Source organism: Podarcis filfolensis (genome assembly GCF_964270895.1).
Source record: "Podarcis filfolensis genome assembly, chromosome: 1".
Taxonomy (NCBI): Eukaryota; Metazoa; Chordata; class Lepidosauria; order Squamata; family Lacertidae; genus Podarcis; species Podarcis filfolensis.
In genome coordinates, this window is record NC_139604.1 from 55,450,648 (window position 1) to 55,475,166 (window position 24,519).

At 42.8% G+C, this 24,519-nt stretch overlaps 2 protein-coding genes and 1 long non-coding RNA gene across 4 annotated transcripts in view; 2 read left to right on the forward strand and 1 right to left on the reverse strand.

The window, feature by feature from the left end:
- LOC310746160 overlaps positions 1 to 24,519 on the reverse strand; it is a 223,564-nt gene that overhangs the window by 169,261 nt on the left and 29,784 nt on the right. The window lies entirely within an intron of this gene.
- Positions 636 to 18,455, forward strand: ZFP91 (ZFP91 zinc finger protein, atypical E3 ubiquitin ligase). Of its 2 annotated transcripts, none has more exons than XM_083624578.1 (11): positions 636 to 2,315; positions 3,468 to 3,493; positions 6,314 to 6,529; positions 7,042 to 7,078; positions 7,684 to 7,770; positions 8,081 to 8,209; positions 10,366 to 10,416; positions 11,322 to 11,400; positions 11,696 to 11,810; positions 14,132 to 14,231; positions 14,687 to 18,455. In XM_083624578.1, the coding sequence occupies exons 1-11, from the start codon at positions 1,921 to 1,923 to the stop codon at positions 15,195 to 15,197; spliced, it is 1,746 nt and encodes a 581-aa protein (XP_083480704.1). In that variant the 5' UTR covers positions 636 to 1,920; the 3' UTR covers positions 15,198 to 18,455. The 2 variants fall into 2 exon arrangements, with proteins under 2 accessions (XP_083480704.1, XP_083480705.1); XM_083624579.1 differs by having other exon boundaries at positions 10,369 to 10,416.
- CNTF (ciliary neurotrophic factor) lies at positions 20,589 to 24,145 on the forward strand. Its single transcript, XM_083577483.1, has 2 exons — positions 20,589 to 21,485; positions 23,019 to 24,145. The coding sequence occupies exons 1-2, from the start codon at positions 21,372 to 21,374 to the stop codon at positions 23,505 to 23,507; spliced, it is 603 nt and encodes a 200-aa protein (XP_083433609.1). The 5' UTR covers positions 20,589 to 21,371; the 3' UTR covers positions 23,508 to 24,145.

Genomic DNA, 24,519 nt, shown 5'->3' on the forward strand with positions numbered 1-24,519 from the left:
CTTTGTTGCTGTTACAGACTGCCATGACTTATCCTCTGTAACATTTTGAAAATATGGTTACATTCAGCAAAAAGTATATTATAATTGTTAATATGTAACATTTTATAAAATATCTAACTATGTTTGGTGTGCTGTCTTGTCTTTGGTACCATACAGAAGTTAAAGCAGCTCAAGGTGTATACCTGAAGGCCAAAGCCTATAGAGAGTTTTCCTAACCTGGCTTTAAACTAGTCTCAGCTTCTTCTCTCCTCTCTAACCCAATTTTAATGCCACTTGGCTGGTTCCTTAACAGTACACTCTCATGCATGCACAATGTGTAGCAAGAGATTATTTTAAAATTGCATGCATATATGGAAAGTGATACAAAGGTTTTTAAAATATCCCTTGGGAACAGTTGCACCATTGTGTATACAACTCAAGCATGAGACTGTTTTCTTTCACAATGACAGCCTCTAGGTCAGAGTTTGGTCCTAACAGCATCATAATGCTTTGCAATAAAATTATTGTTCTTTTTGCTCAACTGATGGGGCTCTGCTTACTTTTGTTACTGAACTGAACTCTGGATTGGGTGTGTGTTAAGGCTGTTACAAAATATGAAAATGAAGGAGGCAGGCAGAAAACTCAAAAATAGGTATTCAGACTAAGAGTTTAATTTGGTTTACAATTAAAAGTTACAAAGTGTTCTGGAAATTCAATGTTACAATAAGTTACAAGAAAGCAGATTCCAACTAAACATCAGGAAGAACTTTCTGATAGTAAGAGCTGTTTGACAGAGGAATGCACTTCTTCAAGGTGCAGATATGCATGTTGGTCGTTTGGGAGTGAATTATCCCAAGAGATGCATGCATTCTGGCCTTATAATACTTTCCAGTGCAACCTTATTTAGAAATAGGTTCCATTAAATGTACTCCCTAGGTAAGAGAATGTGGGATTTCAAACATACAGCCCAGCTCTATGCACGTCTACTAGGAGTAAATCCTGCTGTGGCCAATGGGACTCACTCTTCCTCGGCTTGTATGCGTAACTATGAATATACTATAAACTACAATTCCCATAATGCCGGCTCGGCCAGCGGCTGCGCAGTTCTAGCCGCGAGAGCGGAAATGCGCGCGTCCTCCGCAAGTCCCGCCTCTCCTCATTGGACGCCATTTTGTCACCGACTTTCACCCGCCACACGACGGTGCTTTTTTTTTCTTAAAGGAGAAGCTACAATGTTTTTTTTTCCTTTTAAATCCTTCCCGAACGTGAAGCTCCGAGAAACGCGGACAGCGTGAAGCTCAGGGAAACAGGTTTTCGGAAGGTACCGAATCTCTTTTTCGTTTCGTTCGTCAAAACCAGAGGCTGTGGGATACCAGACCGGCCCAAACTGCGGAGCGGACGGGGGGGAGGGGGCGACAACGGCAGGACTGAGGACTTCGCGGGAACAGCGTCACTGCGCGGCACTGAGGGTTCCGTAGCTCGAGAGAGAGAACGAGAGAAGCCTCCCCAACGATGCCCCTTCCTCAGGGTAACGAAGGACATTTGGCGCGCGCGAGATAACTGTTAAACGGCTCCGCTCTACGACGCGCGCGCCACGGTCAGGATTCCGACAGCGCGCGCGCGCCCCCGACGAAGCTCGCCCGTTGATTGGAGCGTCTTGAGCCAGCCGGCCTTGGCGACGCCGATTGGTGGAGTCGGGAGAGCGGTGGGTGGGGTGTGTCCGGCACCTTCCCTTCTGACTGGCTGGCGCAGAGCGAAGGGGGAGACCTTGCGTCCTGCCTGAACTCCGAACTCGCTCTTGATTGGCCTCGCTCGGCGCGGGAGGGCGGGGGCCCGCTGTACAGAGGCGGGGGGAGCGCTCGGCGCTGCTGTCACGAGCAGGAGGGGCAGCCGCCGCCGCCGCTTGGGCCGCCCTTTGAGCCGCCGCCGCCAGCTGCTCTGATGCCGGGGGCGCCCGAGCAGGCGGAGACCCAGGAGGAAGAGCCGCAGCAGGAGCCACGAGAGAGCGAAGAGGCGAGCGCTCCGCCTCCCAGCGGCCGCCGGCGTCCCCCGCCCACTCCCGCAGCCGCTGCTGGACAGGGGGAGGAGTCCGGCGGCAGTCGGGTGCTCCGAGGAGGCCGAGACCGGGGACGGGCGGCCGCCGCCGCCGCTGCAGCTGCCGCTGCTGCCGCCTCACGCCGAAGGAAGGCCGAATATCCCCGCCGGCGCCGCAGTAGCCCTGGCGCCCGGCAGAACCAAGGGCCCGAGACGCCGTCGGTGCCCGGCTCCGAGGCTGAGCCGCAACCAACCGCCGCTCCGCCTGGCGCTGCCGGCAGGAAGGAGAGCCCGCGCGCCGCGTGAGTATTGGCGCTGCTCGCTGGTGAAAGAGAAAGGGGTTGCTTCTCTCCCCCCCTCCCTGTCGCATCCCCACTTCGCTGCTAATGGCATTGCGAAAACGTACATTCAGGAACTTGGCCGCGTTGCCGCACTTTGTGCGCCTCTTTGCGTTATGGCAACGGCCCCAGACGAGAATGCCGCGCGCTTCATGTGCTGTGTAATCCTGAGCATGTTTACTCTGAAGTCAGCCCCACAGAGTTCAAGTCGGCTTTCTTCTAGGTAAATATCCCCAGAATTATTTCAGGCAGCTGCAAGTAGGGAAGTCTGCACTGGGAAGCACACAGCATCTGTGCGTGGTCATGTTAATTAGGGACAGTTACATTGTACTAATTGGGGATTAAGGCACACGCCCCTGACTTGTAGGGCCAGTTTCTATACAGGGTCAGCTTAACTTCATAGGAGAAGTGGCTAGTTGGTGGTAATAAATGCTTCCAGGGGTGGGGGCCCTGAAGTGGGGTGGCATTGTGTGGTCCTTGCTGAAGAAATCTGGCTTACGCTCAGTACTTTTATAAGCATTGTCCAGTTTCCCCCTCCCTTTTTTTGGTGGGGAAAAGTGTTGGGAGAAAGTATATGTTGCTTTCTGAGGATTTGGCCCTGAAAAGTAATGAAGAACTGTAATAAAATAAATCAAATAGCTTAGCACTTGAATGAAGTGGTTGTGTGAGAGAACTGGAAAACCAGGACTGACATTTAGGACATTTCTCAACATTTGTGGCAAAAAAAATAATTTCCTGGAATTTTCCCTAAGCATATAGTATTAGCACTTGTGAGCACAGCTATGTACCTTTTCCTTAGTTACAAAAGGTTATCTCCTCTCTAAGGAGCTCAAAGCAATGTATGTGATGCTTTCTCTCCCAGCTTTCTCCTCACAACAGTCCTATGAAGTTGGCTAGACTAAAAGATAGTGTTTGACTGAGTGGAATTTTGAACATGTATTTCCTAGTTCCTAGTGCAATGCTTTAACCCCTACAATCATCCTTAATGATGAAACTTCCTGAGAAGGAACATATATTTTGTTGAAGCAGATATAATGCTTAGAATAAATCTTACTTTTCATGCTGTTCTGTTAGTGGTTTCAGCAGAAATTCACCATGTATTTCATTTCGTTTCAGATGCCTGGATAAAACTGTGGTGAAAGGTAAGATTTGAATGTGTCATATATAATACAATTACTCCCCTCAATTGTATTTAGCCTGGCAGTCCATTCCCAACTTGTAAACATCTGGATATCCTTGAGAGGTTCACATGAATAGTAGTAATTGTTTGTTACCAACTGTAGAATCACGGAGATGTATTGCTTCGGTCCATTGTTTTATTTTTAGCTATTATGGGTAATAACAGTTGGTTGATAGATTCTTTTCTGAACTTGACCTACCTTTTAAAAAATGATCCTAACTCTAATGGTTATCAAAACATCTCATGTAAATGAATTCCATGAGTTGATTTCACATTGTCTTCAGTACTTCAGTCTATCCTAAACTACAGTACTGTCAATTTCACAGGCTAGACGAGTCCCATCTGGATGTGCTGACTTGTCATTTTTTGCAATTATAATTTAAATTTTCATGTGATCGCTTCTTTTATTGGTCATATGTACATATATACATTGGTCATATATCTTGTCAATGGATGGTGGATCAGGTGTGGCTATGTCTGATGCACCTTCAGTTAAAACTGATACTGATCATTCATTTGTCTGCTTTACACCTTTAATTACTTCAAAACCCTTTTTAATTTTACTGTCTTTCTATCTGTAGCTGACATGTTTAAAGAAAACGTCTCTATTTAGATATCTTTAGTATATATTTCCTCTTGGGTTTCCTGTTAATATAATTAATTAAAATGTGGGAGACCTACTTCCAGGATAGCTACATTTCATTAATAATCAAATAGTACATTATTTAATTATTTGAAACTGGCATGTCTGAAGCAGGGTATGGTAACCGCATCCTGTGTCTTCTAATATGAGTTGCAGGTCCTATTTTCTCTTTTCTGCTAGCTAAGATTATGAGGGGTGAGAGGGGTTGATCAGCCTTTTCTTGGACCTTGAAGGAGCAGTTTCTGCCAAATAAATGTCATTAGACATAGACATATAAACTCTACTTTCTTTCAACTTGCTAAGGACCCTCTGTCAAAGACTCAACTACTCTGTAGTAGTTTTTTCTTTCTTTCAGAAGGTTTCGGGTCCTTTGTAAAGACTCATTTGCTGCTGTTTATACCAGTGAGAAATGCGTGTCCACTGAATTAGCAGTCTTGTTTCTTCCAGAAAGCCCAATCTTCTTATTCTCCTTCCTTAAATGTAAAAATTAAGAGTTTACCCAGAGAACAAAGTATTTCAGGTGGGGTAGGAAAAATTGTTTCCTCTTGGAGAGCTTTGTGTGCAGGTGTCTTTCTCCTTACCGCTACTGGAGCTTTCCTATAGCCAGATTTAAATTGCCTTACATTAGATAATCACACAGCAAGTGTCCTGCATGTCAGCATTTATTGATTTATTCTCTAATTGTTCACAAAGATTCATAGGTTAGGTTGTGGAAGGTAGGAAGTATTGGGATTGTTAGAGCAAACATTTTTAGATAGTGTATAGAGGTATTGGTAGCTTCAGACAAGTGTTGATAGTTATCTTGGAATAATGTGTCCATTTTTGCTCAACTATTTTTAAGAAATGCATTTGATCCGGAATAGGTGCAATGAACAGTATCAAAAGCAATCATTGAAAGAAAGAATGTATAAGAAGAGGTTATTTGTTTTGTATAAAAGTGATTGCACAGAGCAGCCTATTATAAAGAGCATTGCCTATTTACTTATTACAGTTTATATTCCTCTTTGAAACTAGAAGTTGCCAAAGTAGTGTACAACGTAGGTCAGTCCATTAAAAATCAAGCACATTGACCACCTTTAGAGTATAAAAAATTATATCTTTATCTAAGAGAAAGTAAAACTGGTCTAACATATCAAAGGCCCAGGTGAACAGGTTCATATTTACTATTGGTGCTGACTAAATATTGAAGGGAGACCATTTCACAGGGTGGGTAGTATCACAGCAAAAGCAATATTTATAAACAAAGTTTACATAAATGTTGTGCAACTTGTCTCGAGCTATTTACTCTGCGAGTGCCCTTCTCTAGTGCTGCACCTCCCAGCTTGTGATTCTTTGTGATCTGGAGAATGCATTGCTTTTTGTTCCATTCCAGCTATATGATTCTAAAAGCAAAGTTGTTGTTGTTTTTATTCTTGATTCAGATAAACTGACCTGGTCTCTGAGGACATCATTTAAGGCCTTTCTCTGTGGGCCCTGGGAAGTCTGTAGGATTGTAACAGGAGAGCAGGCCTTTTCACTTGGTGATTTCCTGCTTGTGGAATGCTGTCACCCAGGCATAGGCAAACTCGGCCCTTCAGATGTTTTGGGACTACAGCTTCCATCATCCCTGACCACTGGTCCTATTAGCTAGGGATGATGGGAGTTGTAGTCCCAAAACATCTGGAGGGCCAAGTTTGCCTATGCCTGCTCTCGCCCAAGAGTCTTGCCTGGTGCCATCTATATTTTTAGGCAGAGGGGAAAAACTTCCCTTTTAACCTGGGCTTTTTGCCCTTCGAAGCCTTTAAAATACATCTATATTTAAAATAAGTGAGGCAAGATCTGTAATACAGGCAACTCCTCATTTGCGTGGCAGTTGCATACCAGGTTACTTGCATGTGTCAGAGGTTGGGCATCAGCCCTCCCTGCTCTTTCCGGGGCCGAAAGTGGTGTGATTGTTGGTGGTCATACATCAGTTGGACACACACAAAATGGTCACTGCCTGTATCTTTTATTTGTAAAATTTTGGGGTTTTAAAGGTTTTTGATCATGTTTATTGTAATTGGTTATATTATTTCTGTTGTGTCTGTAAGTCCCTTTGCATCATTTCCATGAGTAAAGCAACTAATAAGTAATAATCACCACCTGATATTTATATCACAGATCCCAAAGAAGAGACAGAAGAGGAAGAAGTCTCAAATATTCTTGCTGCTGGAACCCCAGTCGGTATAGCCAGGCCCAGTCGGGGCTGGCGTAGCAACAGGGCAGCAGCTGCTGTTCGTCAGTGTGATACAGATAATTCACGGAGCTCTAGATCCAAGACTGGGTCTTTGCAGCTCATCTGCAAATCAGAACCAAACACAGACCAGTTAGAATTCGGTATGTGCTGCTTTCAGTCCTTGAAAAATGCAAAGCAGGACCAGTAAGGAGTGTGGCCTAGGGTATGATGTGAAGAGAGTCCTAAGCACCAGATGGAGAGGCTTGGAAGACTGCATTTGAAGTTCCCCAACCTTATTGTAAAGCATAAAATTTATAGGATTTGAAAGCCACAAATTAGTATTGTGTCTTAAAGTTGACAGTTGGTAAAAATAGTTTTTGCCCATGTAGTCACGTGCGACACAGACCAGGTGCAAATATAGCTTAGTTGTTAAAATGCAAGCTATTAGCATTTCACACAACACATTTCATTACTATTGATACCTGTGTGGCTTGGGCTTGTAATTTTCTTACGTATTCTTATGTACTGTCCTTTTTGTGCAAAATTGGAAACAGTATCTCCATACGTAACCATGATACGGATATTTGACATGTTGCGTCATCAGTTCTCAGATGCTGATGATTACTGTCCATACTTATTAAGATAAAAATATGCTTTTGTTTCTAACTTTTAGAGGTCACAGAAGAGCATTCATCTCCAGCTGGAATCAGGTAAGAAGTTTTGATTGCCGTGTTCTTCCATAATTAGTGTATTTAGAATATTGGTTTGCACATAAGAAACTGATTCAAACAGGTGTCTTGAATTAATTCAGAGGCTGACTTGCTTAGATGATGCTCTAAAGTTAGGGGAAGCTAGCCTGTGGTCCTAATATGTTACCTGATAGAAATATTGCCAGTAGCCGGGGTTGGAGGTTTGAAGCATTGGGGATTAACTGTCTACCATATAAATAAATGCTCAGCCAGTTTTAGAACTGATGAGGGCTAAGTTGTTAACCATTGAAATTGATAGGAAAATAGAAGATATATCTAAAGAGATTGTTACAAAGAGAATGATTTAGATAATGTTAGTTCTACTTGCATTCTCACTACCCTGCAATATGATTCCTGTTATTGGATTATTTGAACTATTGCTGATGCAGCCTCCTAGCAAGTGAACAGATAGCTTGCTGTCTCTTTTGCATGTTCCAGAAAAAGTGCCTTTTGTCTAGTGTGTACTCTGTGCATAATATTTTAAGGCCCAGAAAAAGTGTATGAAGTTTATACTGTTCTCTTCTGTTCATCCTTTCACTTTTTTCTCCTCTTCACTGCATCAACAGTGATGAAGAAGAAATGCTTATCAGTGAAGAAGAGGTTCCTTTCAAAGATGATCCCAGAGATGAAACCTATAAACCACATTTAGACAGGTGTGTTCCATTTTCCAAGCAAAAAGGAATTGTATGTCATTAATCTGATGGGCTAATGGAATAGCTGCCAGTTCAGACCCATAGTTAAAAACACACACATAAATATTAAGTTCCCACTTTTGTGAGCAACTGGACTCTTTAAAAATTGGCAGAGAGCAAGGCATGTTTACTGATTATAGGGATAGCAAACATGAAAACTTGAAGTGCCTCAAAATCCTTGTTGAAGAATTGTCTAGAAGATTCAGGTTATTGCCAAACTGCAGATGAAAGGTTTCCTGAAGTAGCGAGTATGTGATGTCTGTTTCTGCAGGGAAGCTCCAAAGCAGAAGAAAAAAACAGGGAAGGGAAAAGAAGAAAAAGACAAACAGAAAGAGATTAAAGTGGAGGTGGAAGTCAAAGAAGAAAGTGAGTTTCGAGAAGATGAGGAGCCACCTAGGAAGTGAGTAAAATTCTGTGGCTTTGTGCACAAGCCTCTTAATGTGATCAAAATTAAAGGCCACGAATGTGCTTTGTACTGGATCTGGAATATTTATTTCTATATCACCCATGCTATGAAGTCTGCAGTTGAGTGGTTCTGTAGATTTTCAGAGCCAAGATGAATGTCTGGTTCATTCTTTCTGCTAGCTGGTATTCTACCAACATCGAAGTTATCTGCTGACTTTGCATGGCATTACACTGAGCACAAATAAGTTATTGAGTTGAATCTAACAAAGTCATTGCATAAGCAGACCAACTTTCATTCACCCAATGGAACTTCACTTCTCTCTTCTTCTTCTTCTTCTTCTTCTTCTTCTTCCTGCACCCTCACCCCAAATATTCTCTGAAGGGTTGAGGAGGAAATCCAGAACAGATTTAGGATGGGGAGTGTTTCATTGTACAAGCACATTATATTCATTTGTTTTTGAAGAACCTGTGGCATCTGATCATTTATAGGAGATTACCTGCAGTCATGGTTTTGGGTCTTTGTTTACTAGATAAGATGTAGAAACTTGCAGCATTTCTCTTTTTGAGGGGAAAGGGGTACTAGATCCTGCAGTTGTGTTGTGTACACAAATTAAATTTCAGAATGTTAAGGTGTATGAAAGCATTGTGCTCTTCTAACATCCATGCTGTATTGGTGGTACTGAGGGTGGGGCAAATAATGATCCTGGAGTTGGCTAACTGTTCCCCTCCTAAATAGATGCTCTTGGCCAAATTTAGGACTGCATGCTAGGACTTAGTGGGAAGGGAAAGACACCTCACTTTTCTCTTCGAGAACCTTCATAGAGGTAATGATCAGGGATTTCTCACCCTTCCCACAGGAGTGTTCTGAGAAACAGCTACAGTGGCATGGATATTGCTTGCATTTTCTGTAAAAGCCTATCTATATTTATTGTTATAAGTCACTTTGAGTTTTTGTAAGTAAATAAAAAACTAATAAGTTTAATAAATAATAATAATCTTGTGAGAGAGAGACTACCTCTTTTTCCTTCCACAGAGGAGGAGAGAGGGATATGTCTTGCCTCTGCTTTCAAAGTAGAAGGCAGCAGTGTACTTTTCACAAAACCCCATTGCAAATATTTTACTTTACTTGCACACATATACCACAAGACTAGAAGGGAGGAGTTGATATGACCTCAAGGAATTGGTTTGATTAGGAAGCCAAGTGAAAATTTTAGGTCTCTGGAGATATCCCTTAATGAAAAGAAGTTCCTATTAGAAAAAAACATGTTGCAATACAGTGGTACCTCGGGTTAAGAACTTAATTCGTTCCGGAGGTCCGTTCTTAACCTGAAACTGTTCTTAACCTGAAGCACCACTTTAGCTAATGGGACCTCCTGCTTCCACCGCGCCGCCGGAGCACAATTTCTGTTCTCATCCTGAAGCAAAGTTCTTAACCCGAGGTAATATTTCTGGGTTAGCGGAGTCTGTAACCTGAAGCGTCTGTAAGCTGAGGTACCACTGTACTAGAATTTATATCTTCTGAAAGTTGTACATCAGGACGCGGGTGACATTGTGGTCTAAACCACTGAGCCTCTTGGGCTTGCCCATTGGAAGGTTGGCAGTTTGAATCTGCGCTGTGGGGTGAGCTCCCATTGCTCTGTCCCAGCTTCTGCAAACCTAGCAGTTTGAAAGCATCTCACTGCAAATAGATAAATAGGTACTGCTGCGGTGGGAAGGTAAACAGTGTTTCCTTGTGCTCTGGCACTCATCACAGTCCTCTGTGCACCAGTAGCAGTTTAGTTATGCTGGCCACATGACCCCAGAAAGCTGTGGGTAAACACCGGTTCCCTTGGCCTGAAAAGCAAAATGAGTGCCACACCCCAGTCGTCTTTGACTTGACTTAACTGTCCAGGGGTCCTTTACCTTTACCTTACATATTCTTGCTTGGGGGTTGGTTGTGTTAAAATGAGTTCTGTGCCAGCCAGATAACAGAAATATATGTAAATAAGTTACATTTTATTGTGAATAAGCTACTTGTTCTGTGCTGTACTTGTTTTATTTTAGTGGTAGATTTTGTCATTAATCAACTTGCCATCTGAAGAATAGTTCCCTTTGCATGTACATCTTTTTCTCTCTTTTTTCCCCGCTTTTGTCCTTGTGGTCTTGTTCTAGAAGAGGAAGGAGGAGAAAAGATGACAAGAGTCCACGACTTCCCAAAAGGAGGTGAGCTTCTTTTACTTTTTCTATCTTAATATAGTGATACAGTATAAACTTGGCTAACTGGATATTGGTTATCTAAAGTTCTGCTGAGGCAGATCCTCCCCATGCATTTAGTTTTGCATATAAAAAATGAAAGAAGACTCTTCTGTGTATTACAGCAGGTTTTCCTTCTCTGCAGTCTGCATGGGAACAAACTAGTACCTTCTGTGGGCTTATTTAAAGGCTTGCTTACACTAGTCTCTTTTCGAATAACCTAATCCCATTTGATACAGTATGTTTACAGGAGTGATTAAATTTCTATCCTTAATTCAGGTCCATTCTGTGCTGTTTTTTCTATACTGTATTTCATTTGCCTGCTCAGTTCTTGCATATTTTGTAAAGTGAGTTGTTTTGAAATGTTTAATTATGTAACTGTAATGGAACCATTTATAATATTCATGGTTAAACAAAAGCAAGAAAACCTAAACGAAGCTTCGTAGTCCCAACCGCAAACCATCCTGTTAAGAGGATAATGACGCAGCTTGTATACATTTCTAACTTCCAAATACATTGTGATCCAAAGAGTTGCTTCTGGGGATGACTGACCACTTCAGTGATAAATTGTCCCTCTAAGAGTCATGCCCTAAAGGAAGGGGGTGCAGAAGTTGTGTTGAACACAACAGTGCAGATGTTTTTCTGCAAAGGATTTCAGAAACCACAATTACTCTAGAAAAATCATTATTTTTAAAGTAACATTATTATTAAGGTTTTTCAAAGAATTTGTCCATGTCAAAAGACTAATGTGTCTTCTTTTAATGCTCACCCCTTGCAGTCCACCTCTCTGTGTTCATTAGTAAAGTGTAATGTCTACATTTGTAATAGTACTCCATGTCATTCTCTCCCCATCTTCTCTCCTGTTTTTTCCTTAGGAAAAAGCCCCCAATACAATATGTACGTTGTGAGATGGAAGGATGTGGCACAGTTCTTGCGCATCCTCGCTATTTGCAGGTGAGAATAATTTATTACTATCTGTTTGCATCTATTTATTTTTAGTTAAAAATAATTCCAAGGCCTGTGTAATCAGTGCTGTTTTCGTTAGCCCTCATAGTACCATGAGTTGGTAGAAAATCCTTTAGGAGGAAAGGCAGGATGTAAACTTAATAAAGAAAATAAATGTTGCATTATTGCCCTTTATACGCATGTACTAAAGTGTCACAAATGCTGGGCTTGACTTTACCAGTGAACCTTTATTCTGTTACTATTTTTAATATTTGTGAACCTTCTAAGTTTCCCTTGTTTTCAGCATCACATCAAATATCAGCATCTGCTGAAAAAAAAATATGTATGTCCTCATCCGTCTTGTGGGAGACTATTTCGGCTCCAGAAGCAACTTTTGCGGCATGCCAAACATCATACAGGTAATATAGGCTATAAGACAAAATTGCCACACTTTGCTAAAGAACATAGGACAAAAGCAATAGTGGCCAGCAGGGTAGTGTGGTGTTGTTTACTTGGATTCCCAATGTGAAGGTTGTTGCCTCTAATGGGGGAGGGGAGAGCAGTGGAGTGCAGGCACAGTGACAGAGCCAGTCTGCTCCTCCCAACACTGCCCACTCCATGTCTCCTCTCAGTTACTGGTGGCAACCTCTGCATTGGGAAGCTAGGTAAGCAACACGACTCCACCAGGTGCTGCTGAAGGAAAATGAATAGTTTTTCTTTTTGTGTGTGTGAAACCTCAATCCAGGTGTGACGTGCACAACAAATAGAAATTGTAGCAATTTCAGTGTTTAATAAAATGCTGAAATAAAACCTTCAGTGCAAAGGTGGAGGAGTTCTCTTTGTGTATTTGGGCCTTAAAATGCCCATTAGGTTTTTGGTCACAGCTTAAACTAGCTTTGAAAATAAGCACCTGCAGGTTATGCTAGATCACCAAGTTTTTATCACAAGCCAGCATCAAACCAACCCAAAAATATGAACTTGATGGGGTGGGGTGGGGGAGATTAATCTGTATACCTAATCCTGGTGGCTTGTTCATCAGTTTCTTCCATATAGTGGAGGTTGGCATCCTTTTCCATATGAAAGGAGCTGCAATTACTCTTAACATACTGGGCAAAGGTTAATATTAAACTTACTATTTACTTATTATTACACTAATAGCCCACCTTTTCTCCAACAATCACACTTCTCCCCCTCTCCATTTAATTTTTGGTGCCTGAAACTTGTCAAGTGTCAGTATTTAGATCTGAACAATCCTGAAGAAATTTTGTCTGGATACATATATTCTGACATTCACAAAAAGTAAACTGAAATGTCCGTATTCAGATAAGAAAGTAGACCATCTGCTACACATATACACTCAAAATGTTGGCGATGACTAGTACAGAAGAAAGCAGTAGGCAAAATACTAGGTCCAAACTCCTAAAGTTCTCTTGTTGTATTCCCCTCACACTGAATCTGATCTGTAGGGTAGGAGTGGGGAACCACTTTTGAAAAGCAGGCAGACATATCAGTAACCTGATAGCAGATCAGAAGGATCTGAACCCACCAGAGAGCAGTGGTGCTTGCATTCAGCAGTCAGTTTGAACAGTGGCAAATGGAAGCCCTGCTGCAAAGGAACAATCAAGAGAACAATCTAAGCTGCATGCTTCCTATTTTCCCTTGGCAGTGGAGCTTGTATTCTGCGTTCTTTAAATTTGCCAGCTTTTACTAAACATCAGGTGAATGATAGATGACCATTGCTGGCCACAAAGAGCTGTGATGGCCAAATTGGCTGGCCTTATGGGCCTGATTTAGCATGGTCTGGAGGTTCCCCAACTGATGTGAGGAAGAAGGCGAAACAAATGAAATACTAGTTATTTATAAATAAAAAAGAAATGACCAGCAACTGTTAATCAAATGCAAATTAAGTATTTTACATTATATCTATCAAGCTGTTTTATGTCCTTATAGAGAAATCTGGCCCTGCCTCCTATTTCTGGCTACTTCCCTATGTCTCTTGTTTGTTCTTGCATTTGTTTTGATCTAACCCGGACTGTTTCTTCCAAGGGCAGTGTCTGTTATGGGTGAAGTTTTGAAAGGGCTTTGTGCAAGTATGCACATTTATTTGCTTGTATATATTTGTATGGAAGTTGTGGCCTACAGGCACCTTAAAATGGGCAATGTGTAACTTTAATAGTCTTCAAAGAGAAATACTATTTACCTGTGATTGGCCCAGGGGAAAAAATAGTCTGGCCTGGATTCAACTAATGCAGCGCAGTAGCCAGCACAAAGGTTCCCACTAGTTCAGTGGGGCTTCCCCTCCCATTCCTCCCTTAAATACACTGGGTTCAGAAGAGCTTCCAGAACAGCATGGGGGGGGGATTGGTCCATTGGGCAAACAGAAATGCTTGCACTGATGGAGCAACTAGAAGAGTGTGACACTGCATTCCTCCCTGTGTACCTTGCAAGTCTAGTGTGGAGGTTTTCCATACCTTCCTTCTTCATTGGAGTCTTTTTGGAAAAGAAAAAGTAAGGGTGCATGAAAGTAACGTCTAGGAATGGCTTGGTAGTGATATACAAATGTATTTTCAGCTGAGAAATATATCCCTGCTACTGTTAAACAGCCTCCCTCACTCTTACAAGGAAAACATTTTAAAACATGAGTATTATGATCGGAGCATTAAGGCATTTTCCAGTTGTACAAATAGGGATCTGATTAGGAACAAGACTTGATTATAGAATACTGTGTGCTGCTTTACAGATCAAAGGGATTATATTTGTGAATACTGTGCCCGTGCTTTCAAGAGTTCTCACAATCTGGCAGTTCACCGAATGATCCACACAGGCGAGAAGCCGTTACAGTAAGTAATGTCATGCTTTATCCTGCGTCTCTAGTCATGAGGGATTAGACCAGCTATATCTTTGGGTGCCTTTCTTAGGCTACCCTTCTGTATTCCACTCTTATTTCTTTCTTAACTTATTTTGAATTCTTCTGCCCAACTTGATAGGCCAGAGGTGCTCTAAAATATTTGTTTAAAGAATCACATTCCTGTAGTATCAGCAGCAGAAATAACATCTGTATTGTGCCAGAATTCTTCAGGCAGAATTTCTCTGCCCTCACACTGGTGACACCTTTCAGCTACTTGCCTAACAGGGAACAGGTCTACTAAGGACCTCTGGGGCAAGGAAGGAAGTAAGGCGGAGCAACTCATTTGGCCAATGACTGAGGCTAGGTTTCCCTTGTGTTGTAAATTACAAGACTTTATTCTTACAGCCATATTTCATAATTCTTTTCCCACCCCACTTTTTTCTTTAGATGTGAGATCTGTGGATTCACCTGCCGACAGAAGGCCTCATTGAACTGGCACATGAAAAAGCATGACGCGGATACATTTTACCAGTTTTCATGCAATATCTGTGGAAAGAAGTTTGAGAAAAAAGACAGCGTTGTAGCACATAAGGCTAAGAGTCACCCAGAGGTGCTTATTGCTGAAGCGCTGGCAGCCAATGCAGGCGCCCTCATCACCAGCACTGAGATCCTGGGTACCAATCCAGAGTCTGTTGTCCCGCCCACTGATGGCCAGGGCCTCCCCCTTCTTCCAGATCCCCTTGGAAACACCACTCCTGGAGAATGTCTACTGCTGAACCCTGACGGGATGCCCAAGGCATATTGCAGTGGGGGTGATCGGGTCAATCTGATGGCCGACGGGAAGATCTTTGTTGGCGCTGCTAGTGGCGAGAGTACGGAAGGGCTGGTCATGAACACCGAGATCCTTGGAGCGACCACTGAAGTTCTAATTGAAGATTCTGATTCTACAGGACCTTAGTAGGGAAAAGGAGCACATGGGTGTTGGGACAACTTGAACTTGTATTTAAAAAAAAATAATAAATGGGAAAAGCTTATTCAGTATAGAGAAACTAAAACATTTAAATTACTAGTCAAATAACTAAAGGGCCTGCTCCCCCTCTGCCCCACCTCTCCTCCCTCCCAGAGTGGATCACTACACATTCTTTTGCAGTTCCCTTCTTGGAGAGGAATGTTGCCTTTACACAGAGACTGACAAAGCAAGGAATTCTTGTAATGCAGTGAAGGGAAGCAGCCAGAGCCTATCCCTCTCCCTGCCCTTCCACAGTAAGCAAACTTCCTGCTTCTTGACCCAATGTTGCAAGATTGAAGGTGTTTGTATTCTGGATCACTATCTCATTTTCAAAACCCTACTTTGCACCTCCCAGTCACGTCATCCTTTTCTATGCATTATTAAATTCTGACCCTTTGCAGGCTCCTACTTCTCCTAGGGCTTGGGAATATAGCTTGGCACTTTAGGACCCTTCAGCAGGATGAGCTGTAAAACAGCATATATTCCCCCTTTCTCTCATCCTTCCTTCTGCCTCACTAAGGAGAGAGAAGGGGATTCTGGCACTCGGGTGCTCACTTTTTCATAAGGGGTGCCATCCTTTTCTACAGTTGCTCTGGCTGCAAAAGCCCTGTGTAGGAGAGGCAACAAGAATGGGTGCTAGACTGGTAAAAGAAAATTTGCACTTTGAACGTGTCTTGTTTTTAAGTTGTGATAACAAATTCCTTATTTATTTTATTTTTTAAAAAAGGATCTCTTAGCAGCTGTCTAGGGAGGATTTTCTTTCAAAACCAATTCTTCTTAAGGGGTATAAAATGGAAGCAGCCTCTTCAGCAAACCATGTTAAGGAATTGTCCGTCTCCCTGCTTGAAGGAAGTGCTAGTGTAGCAGAATAGGTCTTTGTGCCCTTTCTAGTGAACAGGGAGATTTCAGCATTTGTTGTTGTTTGGAGGGGGAGGATTTCTTTGTGAAGAAGTAATACCCACTTCAAAGCTTTGTCCTGTGTCAGCCATTAATCTCTTCCCCCAGCTTTCCTAACGCTTTGCTCACTTAGGTTGCATTATTAGTTTTGCATTTCTCTAGTTTTGGTAAGATAATGCCATTAAGAAAAAGCCTGTTTTTGAGGATGTGTTATATATAGACTGCTGAATAGATTGACTGTCCAAAGACGCTTGGACCCAGTCTTTAAAAACCTATTTAGATGCAACACTGACATTGAGTGGTGGCAGCTCCAGACCTCCTTGGCCATATATCCAGCACTTTCACATAGGTGCATATCCTCTTGTTTCTGTCATACTTGGTGACTGGGGTATCACTAAGGAGTGCAATAGTCTAGCATTTTGTGGAGAAAAGCAACTGACACCTCAAAAATTTACTTGGATATAATTTGCATGAGCTTTTGACTGTTACCCGACAGCTTGTGGTGACAAAGTATTCCAGCGAACCTACTTTTCTATTTTACTGGCCTAGTGTATTCATATTAACAGGAACCGAGAATGAGGAATTATCTTAGGCATGATCCTGATTTTTTTTGTTTGGTAATGTTGCCGCCCTCTTTTAAATCAGTGGTTATAGAAATAGGTTTTTCAGTCTATACTGTAGTTCTACCTCATGTAGTTCCAAATTACTCTGGATAGCACTAGCTAGCATCATTCCCAGCCACAGTTTTGAGTATCTGGAGAGATGTGTAAATGGAGCTCCTTTATTGAGTTGGAAGCTAAGCATCAACCGGGTATTTCCATGGGGCACTAAAATGATGCAAACTATTGCTGTCTGCCAGGGTTTTTATTTACCAACTTGTGTTCCTTCCGTTTCTGCAGACTGGTTGGAGGTTTGTCAACAACCTGCTAGGCTGCAGTGTGTAGCTGGGGTGCTGCATGTGGCTTTAGGCTGTGTGTTTTACAGGCTTGACATGAAGCTACGTATCCTGTGATTAGGGTTGACACCAGAAAGGTATTTGCAGTTGAGAGCTTCTTCTGTATACTGCTGAAGGGGCTGTCCTCTTTTCTACAGTATAAGGAATTTCACTGCTGTACCAGCAAGAACACATCACAGGCTCTTTTTCAGTGTTGTAGGGGCTGTTAACGTTTGCTGTAGGTAGGTAGTCTCCAAAGTACTTGAAGTTCTTTCTCAACTTGAGTTGCCCATCAGCTTATTACTTACCTTTCCTAGACAGCTCTGTTGATCTTTTTCCCCCTCTGTTGGTGTGTGTGTATGTGTGTCTGTGTATGATTTTGTCAAAGAAACATGTGTTTAACCAGGTCAGCTCCTTGCACTCTGGGGTGAATAACTTCTGGTCTAGATTTATGAACTGAAACCATTTGCCTTGACATAAACTGTTCCTGCTGCTTCCCCTTAATGTGTCTCCCACCATACGCATGCAGTTTTGCTTCAATCAATTATTATAATACTTGCAATAAACTATTTATATTTTCTTCTTATAAGCTTTTTCCCATGGGAAGGAAGCATGGTGCTGGGAGCTGAAGCTATATAATCTCCTTTCCTCTGTAATATGGGATAGTTTACAGTAACTAATTTGATACTGACCCACTCTGGAAGCAGTTTGTAGTTTTGTCCAATCTGTAAACTCACCTTGGCTGTGTAAGCATTGGATCCCCTTCATATCAGTGTGAGAGATGGTGTGCATCCTGCACCCCACCACCACCAAAAAAAGAGCTAACATAAGCCTATTTCCTAATCTGATATGTATGAATTCTCTCTTCGGCATTTATATGAACACCACTAGAAGTGATGTCAACAGGAAGCTCAGGGGTTTTTCAATGGTGGGTGAGCTTAGTATGTTGGACATGGTCCATTTACTTCAAATAGTTTCTGAACAATGGCAATATGGTGGAGTCTTTGTAGGGTGGGGGAGAACTGCTAAATCCCTGGAGCAGCTGTCCAGGATGATAGTGAAGAACTAGAGGCAAACTGCACTAGCATTGTAAATTCCTACCAGAGAGGGAGCAGAATTTGCGATACTTAGCAGAACTACCTGAAGTAGTAGCCACTGGGTGGCAACAGAGCTGTGTTGCATTGTGGCACACCCCTATTTTTTAGTGTTAAGGGAAGGGATGGTTGAATTGACAAGTCTTTGATTGCTTAAAAGCCTTGTTGCATATAAAAATTTCCACCAAGTGATGGAGATTTGGGGCAGGGGGTCGGGGAGGGCAGTGATAAATCCATGTTGATTAAGGGTTATGTAAACAAAAATAAATAAAACAATAAAAAGGGATACTGTTTTTCATCTCTTGTGTTTAAGATGGGTAAGCCATAACCAAAATAAATACTTTTAAGGGAGAAAATAAAATATTTCATGTCTCATTGCATACTGTCTATATGGAAAAGACAAAGGAGGCTGCTTTCCATGCACCTGCATCAGTGCAGGAGCAATCCCATGCCACTGAAATGTCTACGAATGAAGCAATTTTCATATGAATTACACCTCCTGGTGCCAGATTGTTTCCAACTGATGGGATGCACGCCAATCTGTGTGGTTGGGTTCTACCTAAATGGTTGATTCATTCACATTCCTGAGAGATTATGGGCAGAATCCAATGAAGTAATTCAGTTAGCGCAAGGATTTCTGGTTGTGCAGTGAAACTTTCCCTCATGTGCCCTCCCCAAATCTACTTGGGAGATCTGCAGATCACATAGCGGGGCATGGAGAGAGAGGGGGTATGGTAATTTCTGTTACACGGCCAGCAGTCTTTGTGCTAATGGCACTACTTCGTTAGATATAACCTTACATTATTTACACTGAAAAGATACTGGAAGAATAGCTATGGTTCATTTAAAGTGTAACTGGATTCTGTCTGGGAGACCTTACTGTTTACTTCCACAATAAAGTATAAGTCTCTGGGTGGGTCACCCTTAATAGAAAACAGAAAAATGAATTAATTTTAAGATTTTCTGGAAGCAGTTGTGTGGGATGCAACAGACTGATGAAGGAAAAGAGTTATTGGCCTCATTTGCATTATCAGGCAAGTACTAAGCAGGTTAGGTCACTGAACAGAAGCAAGCCCTGTTGTATGGGGTAGATAAAACCAGATTAGGATATATAGTGTCTTTAGGAAAGTTGCATAGGAGAGGAGTGGGCTAGAAGTAAATGTCAAACGAGAGGGCTGTAATCATTTCAAGCCAAGTTCCTTAGGCAGCATAATACTGATTGGTGACTTCTTCACTTTGGAATTGCTACTGTTTGTATATCACTAGTATTAACAACAAACAGTTGAAATACATTGTACCAATTGTATGCCATCTGAGATAGTGTGTGTGTGTATATAAAGGCACAGAAGGGAAGCATCCTGCCAGGCTCCAAAGCAAGCTGCTAAACAGATTTTTTTAAGAAAAAGGGAAAAAAATTAAACTCTTCCTAAAACAATGAACTGAGAAATACCATTAGAACCACATAGGAATTTTAGCTGGACCCCCTTTTATCAATCAGAGCTGAAAGTGGTGGAAGTAATGAGAATGGAGGTACTGTAATTCTCAGTGAATTTGTGGATGAAGTTCCAAGTGTCTATGAATCCCAGATTGAGGCAGGGTAGGCGGGCTGTCCCCATACCTTTGAGATGAGTTAAACTGGCTTTGCAGAGACTCGAGTTGTCAAAATGCTGCGTGACAGATGGTTAGATTTATTTTTTACAGGCAATTTTGGTAGATGTCTGAAGTAGAGAATATCCTGCCTCCATGCAGTTTGAACTGGGGGTACCTTGTAGCTCTGTTTCTACTAAGGATTCAGTTGATTTTGTCGTATCATAAAGCCTAAAGATAAACAAAAAGGCATGCAACCTTCACTGAATGTTTGCCTGTTTGGAGCCACGTGACATATTCCCATACAGCGTTGTGTGATGTTAGCCTGATGGCGACTTTTCTGCTGCAATTTGCAGTGGATCAGAGGAAATGCTTAATTCCTCCCCCCCCCGGGTGAAGGAGTAAATGTGCAGAGGGGTAGACCATGTCTGTGCTTTCCATGCGGCTGTAATGCTGACTCACACCAAGTTGCTTTTCATGGATGATGTGAACAGCGTGCATTACTGAAGCAGTTTGCACATGTCCTTGTATAAAGTAGGGAGCACCATGCAGAAAGAACCAAGAGAGGAACGTGGATCAATAGCTTGTTCTCAAAAGATAAGGCACACACTTTGTGCTAGCAGTCTTCTCCAGCATTAAGTGTAGAGCTAACAGGGAAGTGTGTTGCATATCCAGGCAAATATGTACCTAGCTGAGTCAGTCAGGTGATGGCGGGTTGTCTTTGGTTTTTTTTTTTTTATAAAAATACGGTTCTGAGCAAAGAAACGGGGAGCTGGAGTATACAACCCTGCAGCACCATTTTTTAAAAAATATATATATTAAGTTTTCCATTTTAACAATCCAATAAAAACAACATTGTCTGCAGCACCAATTGGACTAGGCTTTGCTGAAAGGATTCACATTACAAGCCCAGTCCAAATGCACAGCGATGAATGGGAATGTTTGATGTTGGGAATGAAGCAAATGCAAAACAACTCTCTGCTGTGTTGCTGGTTCCATTTGGGCTTTTAACAAGATGTAGAAGGAAGACAGTTGCTGGAGGTAAAAATTGAGAACCACACAAGGTAATAATGCCTGAAGGAATGGTTCATTGGCATTAGACGGCTGCCGCATAAAGTATCCAGCTAAAGGTGCTGTCAGTAGGGCGACTGGCTTCCTTTTGTGCCTTTTATCACGGATGGTTAGGCTTTGTGGCATCAAATTTACAGGGATTAGTAGGTCATTGAGCCTGCACGGGCAAATCAAAATAAAAGCGGTAAAAAATAATGCAAGGAAGGGGGGAAGGGTACAAGCAAGCCTCAGAAAAGGGAATAGACAACTCTGGTCTCAACATCTTGTACTGAGTGGGTTGGAGGTTCTCAACTGGGGGTGTGTGTGAAATGTCTGTGTTGCTCTCAGAGAGTTAAGCTCTGCTGCCAGGAATTTGCAGTTTCTCCCTAGGCCGCGGGGGATGGAAGAGGGCGGGAGAGCGGGCAGGCTATGCAACAAGTGGAGAATTCTCTATTGGCCTCTGGAATGCATGAGCTGAGCAAGGGATTTCTGTGGACACCCAGCCTTATGTGAGCTGTGCCTTGGCTCTCGCTGTCCCTTCTGGGGCAGCTGAACCGGGTGATGGCTTCATCAGAGCGGCTCCCTGGGATGTCCCACCACCGCGACCTCTGCCGCCGCACCGTTCATCTGCTGAGGAAGATGCGCTCAGATGTCAGTAGCCTCCTGGAGTCCTACGTGAGTCTTTTCTTTGAAACTCTTCTTCCCACTCTCTGCAACTCGGATGTCTTATTTGCTTAGCCTCAAAAGCTCTGGCCACCTGTTTTCTTTGAATTTTGAAAGCAGGGCTTCATTTCAGAGGGAAAAAGAACCCTGTTGATCTTAAACTTCGTTGAGCTTTCTGAGGGAGCGAAATGTTTGTCGTTCCACTGTAAGGAAAAAGTGATGCTTTTGCACTGATCAGGTGTGTTGCTTAGCTGAGTGTGGAGCCAGGGGAGCCTTTCCCTTGAGAAAGCATAATGGGCTTTGTGCTCTTTCTTCTCACACAAATTAGACCATTTTTACCAGATAAGGCATCTTAATGCTCCCAGTCTGGGGTGCCTTTAATTTGGATTTCTAGTGAGATTCATAATTATAGATAAGTGGTAGTTTTTCCTAATCAGGGCTTAGTTAGAGCCTTCTGTGCATCAGGTTATTTAATTTTATTCCAGTTGAAACTGTTAAGCCCCTAATCTCTACCTGGTGTTTCAGTAAATCCAGCCCTGCAGAGGGCATCTAATCTTGATGCGAAGGCACCGGTCAGCTCCTCCTCACTCCACTCCCTTTGAAAGCAGTCTTCGTAGTTTTATATATTTAACAATGAAGGGGGAAATGAATCACTGCGGCACAGAATCAAGTAATTAGAAAGGGCCGTATATCTTCCCAAGTCCACTCCCTGCCCACAGGCAGAACCATCCACCCACAACTCGGTTGGCGCTTTGTTACAGCAAGGGCAGAACAAATAGCTCCAGATAAGTCATGCAACAATTTTAAGGCACATATTGGGGATCAAAGAAAAGTAAGGAAAACAAGCTGGTTTTGACCTGGAAGGGGTGTGGGACTCATTTCCATTGCCAAACCTTGGTGGTCCATCAAAGCAATTGTCCCAGAAGGAATATTTTGGAGCAGTCTTGTCATGGTAGGAAGTAGGTTTTCCATCCCTATTAGAAGTCAAGACAGAGTTCGAACCAGGGGCTTAATTTAATTATTTTGTAACAGACCTGCCCTGGGGCAGGGTAGGGGTGGAAATAACAGGATGGGACCCACTCGGTTCCTATAATATAGTGCCATCTTGTGGAGGCTACATGTATAACATCTTCTTGAAGTACCTTTGGAATCCATATCTGAATGAGGTTTACACACCTCCACAGACTTTCCACATTTGCCACACTGTATACTGTAATTATTAGTTATTAAGTTATATACTGATTACATTCCAAAATTGCCTAAGCGGTTTGCAATTATAAAATCAATCCGTAGTTAAAATACTGTGCACAATAACACTAAAACATCCTGAATTAAAATATACAACAAGACAAGCAATTAAATTGCGTAACCATCAAAATAGCTAAAAACTTGATAAAGCAATAAAATCACAAGTCCAGTTCAGGGGAATGCCAGGGTGAACACTTGTGGTGTAATGATTGCCTTGAGAAAAATATGGGCAGAAATTCTGAAAACCTTTTTATTTTCCCCACCTACTTGCTCCCTTTCCGATTTCTTTTCTTCTAGGTTGAGAAACAAGGGTTGGACAAAAACTTCAACCTGGACTCGATTGACGGCGTGCCAACAGCTGGCGCTGAACAGTGGAGCGAGATTTCAGATGCGGAGCGGCTAGCAGACAACCTGAAAGCTTACTGGGCATTTCAGATATTACTGGATGAAATCCTGGAAGAGCAGAGGTCCCACTTGAGCCCAGACGACACAGCTTTCCATGAGTCTATCCAGTCCGTTGTGCTCCAGGTCTCGGGTCTCGCTTACCAACTGGAGGAACTGATGGCAATGCTGGAGCACAATGTACCAGCCAAAGAGTTGGGAAGTATCAGAGATGCTGGTGGAAAGAGCTCATTTGAGAAGAAAATGAGGGGCATGAAAGTACTGCAGGAGCTTGCCCAATGGACTGTTCGGTCTGTCCGGGACCTGCACCATATCTCCAAGTCTGTTCAGACAGGCGCCATTCCACGTTCAAGTCGCCGCCTGGCTCAAGCCCAGAAGAAATGAGGCTGCTCTTCTCTGTCGAGGGTCTTTCCTTTCCAAAGGCCGTACCTCCCTCTCAGCTGTGGTGCATTGGATTGGTACAGTATGGTCCGAGTGAGCCCTCTGATGAGAGAGTAGGAGTGACTAGCGCTTTCCAGATGTTAGTATTTATTTCCTTTTGAGAAATCCTCAAATTCAAGCCGCATACCAGCATTAATTATGGTGTGGATTCACACAACCTTTGACGTGGAGACTTCAGCGACCACATGCCGGTTGCAGTTGACTTGCACGCACTTTGTTCTGAGGATTCAGGGTGGGTTGCAGTAAGTGTAGCTTTAGAGAAACCTCGGAATTTAACCTGGGGAAGGTCAGCCAGCAGGTATACAGGATGAACCAGAGATTTCAGCCTCTCCTCTTTCCCCTTCCCACCACATTCTGAACCCTGCAGTCTCATTTGCTGTTACTGTTTGTTTGAAGATTGCATCAAAATCCTTTTTGATTTCCACACGCTGGGAGGGGGAGAAAACTTTTACTTGAGTTTGCCTTGACAGTAAGTCATCTGAATCCACCCCTGCTGAATTTCCCTTGGGCAAATTCAACTAAAGTGATTATGTAAGCTGGATCCAATGAAGCATTGCAGGGGGGTTGGACTAGATGACCCTCGCAGTGGCGTAGCGTGGGGGGTGCAGGGGGGGCCGGCCGCACCGGGCGCAACACCTGGGGTTAGGGCAAATCCATGGGTTAGGGGGCGCAAATCCATGGGTTAGGGGGCGCAAATTACTTGCCTTGCCCCGGGTGCTGACAACCCACGCTACACCACTGGACCCTCGTGGTTCCTTTCAATTCTATGATTCTATGTCATGGTACATAACAAAGCCCTGCTCAGATCTTGGAACTCACAACTTGTCACAGGCATCTATTTGGCTGTAGTCAGTGGTGTCCCTCTGCTGAAGGAAGGCTGTCCGAGTTAACATTTGAAGTGATTTTCACTTATTCCACCTTCCCTCTGCAGCCTTACATTGCCCCCAGATCTGCT